This window comes from Lepisosteus oculatus, chromosome 20 (genome assembly GCF_040954835.1).
Source record: "Lepisosteus oculatus isolate fLepOcu1 chromosome 20, fLepOcu1.hap2, whole genome shotgun sequence".
NCBI classification, from domain to species: domain Eukaryota; kingdom Metazoa; phylum Chordata; class Actinopteri; order Semionotiformes; family Lepisosteidae; genus Lepisosteus; species Lepisosteus oculatus.
The window spans coordinates 12,387,520-12,401,909 of record NC_090715.1 but is presented as its reverse complement, the minus strand read 5'-3'; the positions used below and the strand labels follow the sequence as shown (position 1 = coordinate 12,401,909).

General features: G+C 41.6%; 1 protein-coding gene across 2 annotated transcripts in view; it reads right to left on the bottom strand.

Annotated features, from left to right (window-relative positions):
• The window catches only part of wwp2 (WW domain containing E3 ubiquitin protein ligase 2), a 117,649-nt gene that overhangs the window by 27,400 nt on the left and 75,859 nt on the right, over positions 1-14,390 (bottom strand). The window contains exons 12-14 of one of the 2 annotated variants that reach the window (XM_069181384.1): positions 7,550-7,631; positions 4,758-4,886; positions 1,123-1,201 (exon numbers count right to left, since the gene is read on the bottom strand). In XM_069181384.1, coding sequence (XP_069037485.1) covers positions 1,123-1,201; positions 4,758-4,886; positions 7,550-7,631 — 290 coding nt within the window. The remainder of the gene's footprint in view (positions 1-1,122; positions 1,202-4,757; positions 4,887-7,549; positions 7,632-14,390) is intronic. The other variant, XM_069181385.1, reaches the window with a different exon arrangement.

Genomic DNA, 14,390 nt, shown 5'->3' with positions numbered 1-14,390 from the left:
GCTGAAGCTTGTCCTAGATATAAGAGTGGCTGGAAGCCTTTAGACACTGCCCTTCTCGGCTCCGAGACCTTGCTCAAGTCAGGCCCTAAAAGACTACAGGAGCTAGGCTCTCATGCCTAGCAGACACAGTGAATGCCAGGGGCGGAATGAGAAGGTACTGTGCCTCCTTGCAGGCCAACAGACTGTCAAAGAAGGTGCACAGAAAACCACGTTCCTCCGCCCACTTCCTGAAAGCTCCTCCCACAATCAGCGCTGTAACATTACAATTACACAAAATCCAAGGAAGGAGGGGCAGGCTGGAGGTGCTGCTGCAACCTCTTCTAGCCTTCTGCTGTGTCAAGAATCTTCAAACACACACTAGCAGATTTCTGAGCTCCTCAAGACTGCAGAGCGCAGAAACTACATTTTTGCAGATGCTGATCAGCTCAGAAAAAAACGAAAATGGAAACTGGCGTGATTTTTAAAGATCGCACAGTACAGCTGCTGCGTGCCATCCCAGAAAGCCGTACTATTCAGCGGCGGATTAAATTAATTCCCTCCCACTTTATGGGACCTTTGAAGATGAAAGGATCTACACAAATCCAAGTTATTATTTTTACTGTTGATGTTATTTCGCCAGCCTGGCTAACAACGTGATCATCACTTGTTTAAGTCATTTACGCTGGTGTCATTTAAGAAATAAAAACCTTCAATCCCATTCAACCTAGAAAAAAGGTAAAAACTTTCATGTGCTTAAAAGCCATTAGTACCACATTTCTGTTAATGATCCATGAAGTTGGTGTATTACATTCAAAGACGTCGCATCTACACACTTTTAGCTAATGGATCAGAAACAAAGACAAATTAGCCAATTGTAAGTGGAATTAAGAAAAGCCGTGAGAAAGTACTCAGCCTTGTTCAGTCAGCTATTTTGAAGAAAAGCTTAATCCATTTCAACGAGAGAAAGCCAGTGTGTACCATAACCCACCAAACATGCCGCTTTTATATATTAAAGCAATGAATAAGAAGTTGCCATTACACAGAAATCACACAAATCGGCACTAATCCAGGGTTGACTGACAAGATCCTGTTAATGGATTGACCTTTGCTGGTGGTGCTCCTGGGTGAATTCCTAATACTCACATGACAGAGGAAGCGGAACTGGTGATATTTCCATCTGAAGCTCCGGTCGTATGCTCCAGGAGACCCTCCTTGCTTCGAACTGTAAAAGAAAGAGAAACGGACAAAGAGAAGCCATCAGGAATTGCGAGGCCACATGATGAACAGCTCCAGCAAAACTGTCCCGCCCTTTCTCCACATGACAGGTCTGGGTCAACCGTATTTTGATGTTCCACTCAAAACTTCACGAGCCACATAACTGCAGTTAGGTAGGATGTGCTCTACTGGAGAACATTTTTCACGGGCCTGGATTTTCAGAGCAGCTCTGAAAACCAATATCTTGGAGCAGAATGAACATCATGACTGTTTTACCCATTGGCACCGTTCAACACTGATGTGCCCCACAATAAACACTGATCAAACTGTCACAATAAATTTACTTGCCTATTGCAAAAGTGAGACAAGCTCCAGTTCAGGCAAAGATATTTAACTAAATGCACTGAATTGCCTATAGCTGTGTCTTTACAGTTGAACTGAGCTCTTGAGCTAAACTGTCTGCTTCCTACCAGATACATTTTTAAAGACTGCTGTAACAGCTCCCTTCCAGAGCTCCAGAGTCAATAGGAATTTGAATTTCCCAAGAATAACACTGAAAATCCCACACATGTTCATTATCTGTTCCAGTCTCTGAATCAAACCTAAAGTCTTTATGACTCACTTAATCCTGTTCAAGTATGATTTGAAAGGAGTAGCAACTGACGGAATCGTTAACTGGCTGCATTGGCACTGGACTGGATCAGAAAAGTAAACTTACAGTTAAGTCCTATATAGATGAGCATTTCTGTGGGAATGCCCTGCCTTCTGATTCTTATATTTCCACAAAGGATCAAAGGTAGGTTGGTAATGAAGTGAAAACACTGTTAACAGTGTATAAGACCACAGCTTCCAATGCATGAAACTATGACAGGTGTATCACAAAACCACCAGGGGGAGGTGAACACTTTCACTTTAGTACCTTATTAAAAGGACCAGAAACGTCTTATAAAAATCAAACCCTATATACTACCTGCTGCTGTCCAGCCCCAGCTTTGAATCATAAGGTTTTACAGGTTATTCTGTAGTACTGCTATAATTATTAAGTAGTCATTTAGCAGAAGCTTTTATCCAAAGCAATTTTCAAGCAAATATACAACCAGCTGTTGCTGCATCACCCATAATGGAAGCCACACTAGTTCCACACTAGACTGCTTGCACAGGAACTCAATGGCTAATCTAGGATTTGAACCAGGAGCCTCCTGGTAGACAGCACTTCACCTCCAACAGAGGATCTCTGCTCCCACATAGGAACTCTAGAAATATCACTGGCTGAAGGTCGCAGGAGTACAGCGAGGTGTTGCACCGAGTTTCACATCATGATCCTCGTGCCGAACAGCTGCTCTCTCTTCACATCCCACCCTGTCCAGAAAAGCTGCAGCTTGGACTTGGGCCATTTGTTTCGTCCTGTGGTCCCATTACCACAATGGCGAAATGGCTGTGGCCCGGGGCAGCCAGCCCTGCTCTTGAGAGATATGCCCAGTCAGCTCTGCACATGGGCGGGAGCGAGGCCAGCAGTCATCTGGCGAAACTCCCCTTGGCTACGATCTCCCTGTCTTGGTCAAAATGCCTGAATCATTAAAGCAGCGCTCCAATTACAACAAATAAGGATTTTCTTCTTTTTTTGCCTGCGTATGTTTTACATCTTTCCCCAAATGCAAAACCATTTGATTTGACACACTACCCCTTCTCCAAGGGAACATAAAACTTTCCTTAATATATAGATACAGACGTGCATTGGTCTTTGTTCCAGCTTGCCAACTCTTCACTTCCACAGGGAAATGAACCAGTGAATATGCCTGTGCTTGCAGTGCTGATTAAGCCATTTTCTTAGGGATCTGAAATGTGTATAAAACCGGCAGAAAACGTTTTTATTGGTTTTTTTTACATGGTCAGAAATATACCTTGTTAAAATGAATACCCCCAGTCAACTGATCAATAAACCAGAACAGTGACTGTCACTGTCGGACAGCCACGTCTACTTTAGGCCGTAATATCACGGCTGCACTGGCTGCAGTGGCTCCGTCAGCACTGCAGTGTGCTGTATATATGTAGGGCGGAGCGGTGGTTCTGTGGCTTAGTATCTGCGCCTGTGGCTGGAAGGTTGCCGGTTCATATCAAGCAGCCTGCAGAGGAATCTTACTCCATTGGGACCTTGAGCAAGGCCCTTAACCCCAACTGCTCCAGGGGAGCCATATAAATGGCTGACCCTGCGCTATGACCCCCAGCTTCTCGCCTTGTCTGTGTGCCTCATGGAGAGCAAGCTGGGATATGCTCTGGATATGGGATAAGACAAATTCCTAACACAAGAAATCATGTATGGCCAATAAAGTGATCTTATTTTATCTCATGTGTGTATACCTTCATGTGTAGGCTGGTGTAGAGGAGTGTGCAGGGCTCTGAACTGGAAGGCTGGGGATCCTGCTGTTGTACCCTTGAGCAAGGTACTTAATTCAAATTGCTCCAGAAAAAATGCCATGCTGTGTAAATGCAGCCGATATGGATAAAGGCATCAGATGATAAGGAGCATACTTATTGAGCTTAGCTGGCCAATTCAAACAAGTGCGCTGTGAAAAGTGGGTACAGCAGGTCTCAGAAATGCGACAATAGGCAAAGCTTTCACGTGTGCAAACCAGAGGCAGGTCGGCTCAGTGGGACCTCCTTTTGTGTCACGGGTGGCCTGCATGGATCCTCTGGTGGATATCAACAACACTGCTGCCTTCTGGAGTGCAGTGCCCTCGTGGAAATGTCTTCGCATATCCTTTCATAATACAGCCTGCCTGAACAGGCCAGGTAACTTTCTAATGACCTAGATGATATATATAAAATTACAATTATCTTAATACTGCAGAAGAGACTGCGCTTACATCTAAATAATCCACATTTGTACCTCAAGGACACTACCACCATGACAGTGAAATCTTTATTCTGATTTGGTTCAACTCAGATTAAACTGAGCTGTTCAAATGTGTGAGGGGGTCTCTTTCTGTACATCCATGAGTTTCTGAGCTGCTTGACATATGGTTCTTTGCTAGACCTGAACCACTGGACAAAACTGGGGAAAAAAAAGGTCTTGCTTCGTCAAAGCACATGCAAGCAAAAGGCGAGGTCATAGAAGAGAGTACTGTGTGACCTAGACAGAGAGTAGGCAGCCGTCTGGTACCATTACTTTCCATTTCAGGACTTCAACCCATCCAGGCTGAACTAAAGATCATTTAGGTGGGGAGCTGCGTCAGCATGCGCAGGCTACAAAAGGAACAAGTCATAGGTTTATTCCTTGCTGAGAAAAAGAAGAAGGAGAACACAACGTTTCGGCCGTGGAGCCTTCTTCAGGTCCACACCTGAAGAAGGCTCCACGGCCAAAACGTTGTGTTCTCCTTCTTCTTTTTCTCAGCATGGAATAAACCTATGACTTGTTCCTAAAGATCATTTAGCTAATTAAGGATTTGCCGGACACAAAACAAGCCTCAAAATGGAGTTAAGGCACCTAGGATCCCACTCTCTGACCCTCCTGCTCCTGCCTAAAAAAAACAAACAAAACCAACAGAAATGTCCTATACATTTACCCTGAATCAAATCCAGGTCGTGGGTCTTTAAAGGTGGTGGTGCGAGAGTTGTGGTCGACAAAATAGCGGACCCCTTCATTGGTGTATTTCATCTCCCAGCCAGGGGGGAGGGGAGGCTCCTGTATCATCCTAAAAAGAAGGGAACTGGAGTGAGACTGTTTGCCTTTGCCTCTCAGGAACCCCAAGAAAGGGGGCAGCCAAGTTCGCCCTGTCTGCTCGTCTTCCCCTGAATTCACAGACTTGATGACAATGCTGTATGTTTGTGGAGTCTAACAAAAAAAGCTCAGAGTGGGACAACGCGGATCAAGTCCACCGACAAAACAAAACACAGCATGTTCTGCAAACTCTGCAACGATTCAGTTACTCGGAGTTCGACTGAGAAACCCTGGTTATTAAAACGCACAGGCTATAGCTCATGTGCTGCTAAAAAAAAGTGCCATTCACATGTTTGTGCACAGATGTGTTTTCAGACGTCTGAAGTTTAATGTTGACATTCAAGATGTCAGCATACATCTATGCACCAGGGCTCTGTCCCTGTGACTACTTCAGTGTGGTGTCATCTATAGACTTTACTGCTGCACACCAATTAATTGTCTAGTGCAGAAATCAATGGTTTCAACTGATATTTGCCTTCAAAATGAGAAAAAAAGGTATCCTGGTTTTGGATGCTTTTTAAAAATGAACATATAACATTTCAGCTGGTGGTGAATATAAGAACACAAAGATAAAACAATGACGGGGAGGCGAATTAATTAAGTGGGAGAAGTGTGTTTGAGCGTTACTGTAAACTAGGCCTAAACTCGTAACTGACCTGATTTCTATGACTTTAATTAACTGGATACGCTCACTATAGGATACTGGAGCGACATTTGACTAAAAATACTCTTGCATTTTAGTTAAAATTATTTAGTAGATGCACTTATCCAAATGGGGACTGTACATCAACAAACGCTGCTCATTTTCAACAGGAGCTCTGCTTAAGGTCTTGTCCACGGGACAGAACCCCAGGTAGCTCAGTGACATGCTTAGTCTACATTGCCAGGCTGTCACGGAATCCGATTCGTGACTCTCGGTGATCTGTGCCGTTTGAAAAAGCTGCAGAACTGTTTGTGTCAAGACTCCAAGCAAAGCCACTTTCTTTAAATCCTATAGAGAGATGGGAATCTGCAACTCACAGTATGACATCTGGTATGGAATTACAATGAAACTGGAGTGTCATTTTTACCACAGTTAACACTGACTTAAAGCTGATTTTCACACGGAGGAAAGGGTGAAAGTAACGTCCAAGAGTCACAGAGTGCCGGCTGCTCTAATGCTCTTCTGCACAGCCCCATGTTCCATGCTGGAGTGGCAAACAGATCAGACTACCCTGGCTTATTCAGCTACACTTCATACACTCTAATGGAAAGCAGTCAATGCAGAACAGAGTTAGTTTAGAAGCTTGAAGGCACTCATCCATACCGCCAATTTAACAAATGCAAAGCTCTTACCAACGAGCAGCACTTAAATTGAACCCCACTGAACAAGAAAAACTTTCCTCTGGCTTTGAGATTCAAAGATACATGAAAGTTATGAGCAAACCCATATTGAAAAGCCCCTTTTGTTGAGTATTTTTTCAATTACCAAGTTGCCCACTTGATTGGGAACACAGATGGAGATAAGTAGGGGCTCTGCTGCACTGGAAATTACTATTACTTAAGCTGACTCAGATTGGCTAACATAAAAAACTTTGTTCTGACCAACTGTCACAGGCCCAAATTTGGCTGTTGGCAGCCACTGTCTATTCTTGGTTTCTCTGCGATGACCAATGTCATCGTCAGTTCACCAGCACAATTGTCCCTGTTGCAGGATACCACTGCCAGATCTCGTCCTTTGCCAGATTCTGGCAGGCTGTTTGGTCACTGTGAAGCCCCAACAGCACGACAAGGTTAACCTCGCATGCTTCTTGGGTTTTTTTACATGCTGTCTCCAGGGCCAGATCCATACAGAGAGGGAGGCCTGGATAAACTGGCGCAGCAGGAGCTTTTACAGAAAACGAAACAAAAGTGAAACGATAGTCCTTTTTCAAGCTGGGGGACATTCGGAAACAATCTGCTCAGCTGGACAATTCTTCATCCCTTGAATGCAGGGCAGGAAGGCTTGGTCAAATCACAGAGTCCCCCTTAGAGCCCTGTGCCCCATTACCATGTCACAACATAAGAAATGCCATCGTCTCAGCGTAAAGGCAGCGCTTGGAAAGCTCACAAAGCATGCACATGTATATGAGCACATTCATCTCTGTCAAGAGAGACAGCCAGAAGTGTTGCAGCAAAGATATACATTTCTATCAAACGACGGGTAGCTTTAAATATAAATGTGCATCTACTTATCACTTGTCAGACAACTCAGCATGGAATGGAAGAATCTGACCTACCACACACTGACAGACTCTAGTCCTTAACTCAGAACAGTCAGCCTCCCAAACATATTGGAAAATAATGAAGATGACATCATTAGTGAACGTGCACTGTGCTAAGAATATCAAAAGATAATGCATTTATGAACTGAAATGTTTATTTAAACTGTCTGTAAGTTCTCATTAGTCTTTTTCCATTTGTTCCAAATGAAATAGCTGTCTGCACAGAAACACTTTTTCTTTTTCTACTGCCTTCTTTTTTTTTTCCCGACACCCCTCTGGATTCCACCGCCGAGTTCTTTCCGACTTGTTCCAATGCCGCATCGGGAGCTCAGCACAGAGCAGGCGGAGAGACGGGCAAATGGAAATGGAGACACAGGAGGATGGGGAGACTCACCCTTGGGTCCGGGGGTCTTCCCACTGAGTGGTGCGGGTGTTGTGGTTGACAAAGTATACCCGGCCATTGTCCTGTCGCTTTTCTGCAAGGGAGAAGAGACAGCAGGCCATCATTTAGCACTAGAGCGGTACAGTCCTGCAGTCTTCAAATTCACCACGGTTCAAGCTGAACTGGCACTGATGCCATGCTGGTGCTGGAGACGCTGTTGATAAGGTGATGAATTCTACATATGCAAAACTGGAACCAGAATTAAATGAGCCAACTTGCACAGCTAGAGGATAATTCTGAACTTTCCTCCTGCCTGAACATCAGGAATGTGCACAAAGCCAAGCCTCCAGATAAGGATGCATTTATGCCTGCTCCCACTTGGGCGTGGTGTTTTAACCATAGCTCTGTTATCTGTTATCTGTGAAGGGCTAACTTTTTGTCGAACGCGTCAGTCTCATTCTGAACGTAGGGAAGCAGGGACAGTGACGTGAGAGGAAGGAGGGCATCTGGCCGACGTACATTTGGTATTTCTAGTTCCAAATGTTTTTTGTCTGTTTTTCTGCTACTTGGTTAACTTAAAAAAATAAGCTTAAAAACAATATCCAGCTAAAGAGGATCTGGGGGAGGCAGAATGTTCTGAAGCCAATGAGTATGGCATAAAAGCTATTCATTCACTTATGAGGGTCTTTCAGGAAGCTAGGTTTTCTGGAATACCGCGCAACCAAATTACCCAGGAAGCTAACAAAAGCATCCAGAACACAAATTGTGGTTTTGCTGCTAAAAAAAAAAGAAAAAAAAAGAAAATTTGAAGCTACCAATAAAAGCAATTCACTTCAGTTGCTGGGGTGAAACTGTCTAATCTATTCTCTATGTCTCTACGTCTCAGGGTAGTTGCACCTGATTTTTAAGACGCTGTAAATTAAGTCATGATGTTGGAAACACCCTCATTATGAGCACTGCAGACATCAACACAGTGCTGTCTCTCACAAGTAGCAAAATCCACACTATTTTTAACATTAACAGCAGTAAGCTTTGCAATGCGTTCGCAAACACCTCTGTCATACATTGCTGGGTGTTCTTGTTACATCATTTTTGCATGCTCTCCTTGATCTGCTTTCATGGGCCATTTGTTGACCAGAATAAGTTCTTTGACTGTTCATTTGGCCAGGCTAGCAGAAAAAACATTTGACAATTTTTCTCTCACAGAAAACTTTTGTGGAAGGAGTGAGCACTGACCATACTGTATAAAGATACAGCAATAAAATGGCCTCAAAGAAGCAATACGCTTAACAGTAAAGAAGAAAAAACACATGCGAGGATAAGTGAGTTGAGAATAGGAGTACTGCCAGGATCCTGATAAAGTCAGCCATGGGAGAAAGGATAATGGATTAAAGGAAATCTTGGAAGAATCTTATGCTGATACTGACAACTAGGAGATAAAAACAAGTGGATACACTCTGTTCCAGCATATTGCATGAAGTACATACTACTGTAATTATTGCATTGTGTGATCATGTCATTCTTCTAAATTAAAGGTGTAACCCTGTACACATCACTATAATGTCAGGGGCAAGTCTGTTTTTTATAATTCATCCCAAGTTGTCCACAGAGTAAAAATAATCTTTTCCTATTTTGACTGGGTCTTGTTTCTTTTTTTCCCCATGAACAGCATTTTAGGATTTTAGGTAGCACAGACCTTGAAAAACCAAAATAAAAGATAATTGTGCACACAGATATAGCCTACTATTCTATTTTCTGAGATTTTCTGAGATATTCTTTACAAGTTTATTTAACCAACTGAGACAAATGGATCACCTGGGAGTGTTTTTGAAAACCCTGTGATTGTACTTTTGTCCATTATCATACACGCATATGAAAATAAATTCATAAGTACAATACATAAAGCAGAGATTACAACAGAGAATTGAATACTACTTTAACTATTATTATAATTACTTAAAACTGCTAAAGGGTCTTTTTCTGTGTTTTGTTGCTGTCTACACAACAGAATCTCTGTGCCAGGAAAAATTCAGTATTCAGAACCACAGAAACCAGTCTGATTTCCTTCAAAATTAATTCCAGTCTTTGTAAAGCACAATCCTGATGTTCACTGTTCACATCATGACAAAGAACCAATTTTACAAAAAGAAATTCTGCCTTCATGCAAGGCAAGCAGAAAAGAAACACTGAGACAAAGCAAAATCACTAAGTGAGTTAACGAGGCACAGTGTTCAGCTGATATCACCGTGAAGAACAACCGCCTAACCCAGGGTAAGTATTATCTTCAGTGATCTGAACAACAAAGAACAAATGTTTATTCAACACCATCTACTCAAGGAGACATCCGGAACATATTAGCACAGTATTTACTACGTAATTAAATTATTAATTAATCATAAATATATTGTGACACTTATGCAGGCACCCATAAAAGCCTCATTCCCCAACTTATTATACTGATTTGAGATGGGTTGCCAGTATTTATGTTTGCAACTTTATTGATGTTTTTGGTGCCTCAGAATTTATTTGCACTCTGAAGGTTAACTGGAACTATGGCTGTCTGATAAGCATTCAGCTATCAAATATACAGAGAATTCAAAGAATCTGCAGTATAATGAATCCTGCGAACTGCAGCCTCCCATAGAGCTATGAAGATCACACCTGCTAGGCTTCCTTTTTAGAAAAAATAATGGTAAAGGGCGATGAACTGCCTGGCCATTTAACACAATTGATTTTACTTCCAACCTCAAAAATCAAATAAAGAAAATCCTATTAAAGAAACATATGCACCTCGAATTCACAGAGCTTCAGAAACGCCTAAGAACATCCGGGGGCAACACTCGTCTTGCACTATTATGTTTAAAAGAAGTATCAAGTCAATTTGACTACTGCAATTTAACATGGTTAACAAAACATTTAAATTGTTCATAAAGAAAACAATGTACTTAGATGTCGCAAGACACTATTAAATATTATAAATTTATTTAATTATAAAATGTATATAAATATAAATAGATTTATATATATATAAATAGATAAATAATATTTATATCTATATAAATATTAATGATTGTCATCAATTTTTTGCTCTGTTGACACTGGTGATAATTCCATCAACACACATATGTAACTGTCATTATGTCATCTTCTGACACCTATTATGAACAAGATCGGGGTAAAAAATAGCAAACAGCAATAAGTAGTACATCAGCTAATTTAACAGCCCACTCCAAAGTCATTAACACATGACAAAAACTCCTGATTCTTGCAAATGGTTGTGTTCCCTTATACACTAAGAGTCTTTTCTGTGCCTTAGAGATCGGTTACCTGAATGTATCAAACCCTGGTCAGAATACTGAAGTATTTTATCTAACCTCAAGGCCCTTACAACAGCTGTGCAAATGGTTTCAAATCACCTTGGACAAAACAAGGCTACATTATATCAACATGAAGCTCTTGGTTGCAAAATCGGACTTTTCTTTGCCACAGATGCTTCGTCAGACATGCTGGACTCATTAGGAAACCCACAGTCTATGAACAGTAGCTCTCAGATTGCAAGCCGAAATTGCCTGGCTGCTGGAAGGGGATTATTATGAAGCCATCCCCTTTTTTGAACACAAAAATAGTACCATCCCCTCCCGCATGAAAAAAAAACGACAAAAATTAAAGAGAAAGAAAATGTCATCCTGATCCATTACTGGAACTTTGCTTTGTAATACCACAATCGTATTGGAAGTTAATGGAGCCCAGAAGAGGCCAGGGGGCTGGGGGTTGCCGCTTGACAGACTGGGAAATCACGCGGTGGGATCTGAACTGCCTGCCTCCTAGAGGAAGATGGCGTACAAGAGGGAGCCCCAAGCCTGCACAGAGCTACGACTTCATGTGATCGACGAGCTTCACGTCTGTGAAAGCTCGAGGTGCATGTCGTGCATCACCTGACAGTGCTTCCTCACAGGCCGCAGTACAAATAATGTCTGCAGGGTGATGTTACTTCAATGAGTTTGTAGAGCTTTCCAGTGGAGAGGATGAACAGCATCATTTTTGCAAGGCGATGCAATTGAAATGGTGTTTTTGGCTGTGAAATTGTTCGTCAAAGATTTTTAATCAGCTAAACAACACCTTCCACTCTACACTCCTCAGCCAATTTTTTTTGTAATAGTTCATTAAACTGCACTAGTTATATTTCTCTGTATTGTTTAATTATGACTTGTATGCTTGTTTTCCTGTTTTGTTAAGTTTATACCCTTAAGTAATATGAAAAGTAACTATTTTCTTGTTTCCTTTTGATTACATTTTTTCTGAAATGTTTTGCAATTTGTTTCACGAATGTGTTCTAAAATAAAAATATGCATTCATAGCAGTATTTAATATAGGAACAAGTCATAGGTTTATTCCATGTGGAAAAGAGAAGAGAGAAAACGCAACGTTTCAGCTGTGGAGCCTTCTTCGGGTGTTGACCTGAGGAGGTCACTGTGGAGTGGACAGATAATTCTGCAACATGTTCCCTGATCAGCAGGTAATCCATCCACAAGGGTATTTCTTCATTTTAAATGTAGTGCAGCACTCGAATCCAAGCATGCCCTTATTGGTACTGGAGGAATGAACATAAACGTTTAGCTTAAACTGTCAACCCTCAGTTTAACGGACTTTGCTTTAACAGACTTCGGATTTCACAGACAAAATCTGCTAAAGGTCTGAAAAATCAGAACTGCCCCACCTTTCCAGCTATAACAATAAAACGCACAAATAAAACAAGGTAAAAATAAATACCACTTTGTATTCAAATTCAGGAATATCAAAGGTGCCCTATAAGAGTAGGCCCATTGCTTACAATGCACTCTATTCACTCTATTGTCACTCTATTTACAATTCAAGAAATTAAGAGCGTGTGTAGTGTATTAAGGACAAAAAAAAGGCACAGGAACAAATTTGATGTGTTGACTGCAACTGTTAAAAAACTAATTCAGAAGATCCAGAATGTAAATGTAGTGTATTGATATATTTTTTCATACAGTAGTGTTTCTTGGCTGAAAAATGTCGATGGTTACTTTATGGAAATTCATCAACAGACACCCCTTATCCCCTATTAGCTTTTCTGTATACACCTTATTTGAACGAGTGAACTACTTTAGACGAGGTTTTTGACGAATAGAATTGCCGGAAAGAAACAAGTTTTGCATTCAGTGATGCACAAGTCCTGAGCTTCCAAACTGCGCGATTCAGCTTCAGAAGCATCGCCCTGCTCAGAGCCTAGAAAAAAAAATCTCCATACAGGTTTAACCCAGCTCAGTTTTCAAACAGGAAAGTGGAGGGATTCCCATCCTGGAATTATTTCAAAGACACAGGACAGCTCTTGAAAGCGCGCCTAGGTCCTAGCATGGAGCTCCTGGATCTGACGCACCGCGCGGTGGCTCAGAGCACTGCTGAACTACAGCTAAATAACAGCAAACCAAAGAGAACAACGGGTCCTGGTCAACTGCAAACAGAAAAACCTGAAGACGCATTAGCTGGAAAACAAATACATTCCTTCTAATTCCTTCTACACTGCTTCACTCTCTGCTTTTAAATCAAAGTTCTCTTGCTATTTCTGCTTTTTCCCCATGCTTTTATAGCAAACATATTTCAAACTTCTTGTAATATATTCACAGAATACAGGGAACAGCCCTTGCTCTGAAGCACAAAAAAACTGAATATCTCCATTTCAATTGCAAAGATGTTTCCAAATATACTCGCTCTTCCACGTATTGCATAAAATTGCTACATTTACACCTGCACCCTTCAAATGGTGACAATTTTGCCTTAAAAAAAGGTTTGATTTGAAATGAACGCACCCTTATCGGCAAATGGGTCATGCTTCGGATAGCCCGGAGAGCAATTAATAAGTGTCTCTCAGCAGCCTTTTGCTCTTTGCTGTTGGTAGAACATGTGCTAAAATCCAAAGCCTAGTGCACACCTGCACAACAGCTGTAAGCACTAACCGTGCGGAACAAAGTCACAACACCCCTGCCCTGTCTGGCACCCCAAAACACTGCTGCTTTCTTTAAAGAGCAATGTCTAAGTAAGGACACTAGGAGGCAGTAGTGTTGACTCAATTTCCGCCAAAAGACCCATCTTCCCTATTTGCCCGAAAAACGAATTAATTACTAGAATGGATTACACGCCATTCGAAAAAAGCAAGCGTGCAAAAGGAAAACTCAAAAACAAGTAGTTAAGAAATTAATGTACTTTTTCAGATGTCTGATTTTAGAGTCAGAAAAGGGCCTGGAAGGAAGAAGAGCAAAAAAACGGGAGTCACTTGGATGCCAAGAGCAGTCAAGAAATGAGTCTCCCGAAATGTCTACTTCTGCCCACTGAGCACAACACAGTGCATCTTTTACTGCAACTCCACCTCCATTGCTTATGTTGAGTATTTTATCTCAAACGGATGTATACTCCTTGTAGTCCTTAAGCCACGTCAAAACCTTTCCAAGGATAAAATATTCCCTGCTGGTCAAAGCCGTCTCTCCAGCTCATAAGAATTTGAGGTCCCCAAATAATCTGCAGATCTGAGGAAGCCACTACCTGCCTCATAACCTCCTTAATGCTGTGGCATTATTCTAAATGTCCTGGAAACAAGAGTTTACAAGCAGGAAAAGGAATACACAGTTTTCATACCGAGTGGTAGAACTGCATTCAATTTTTCAGACATCATTTATAGTATCTGCATTGGATTAATGAGACATTTCACATAGAAAATGCTTGTTAATATTGGGGGCGACCGTCCATTTGAATTATTTCTGAGGAAAAGATAAAAGAAGGTTATGCGAGAGCGCCTGTCAGTCTGAATGACTAATAATTAGCCCAATTTTCCATC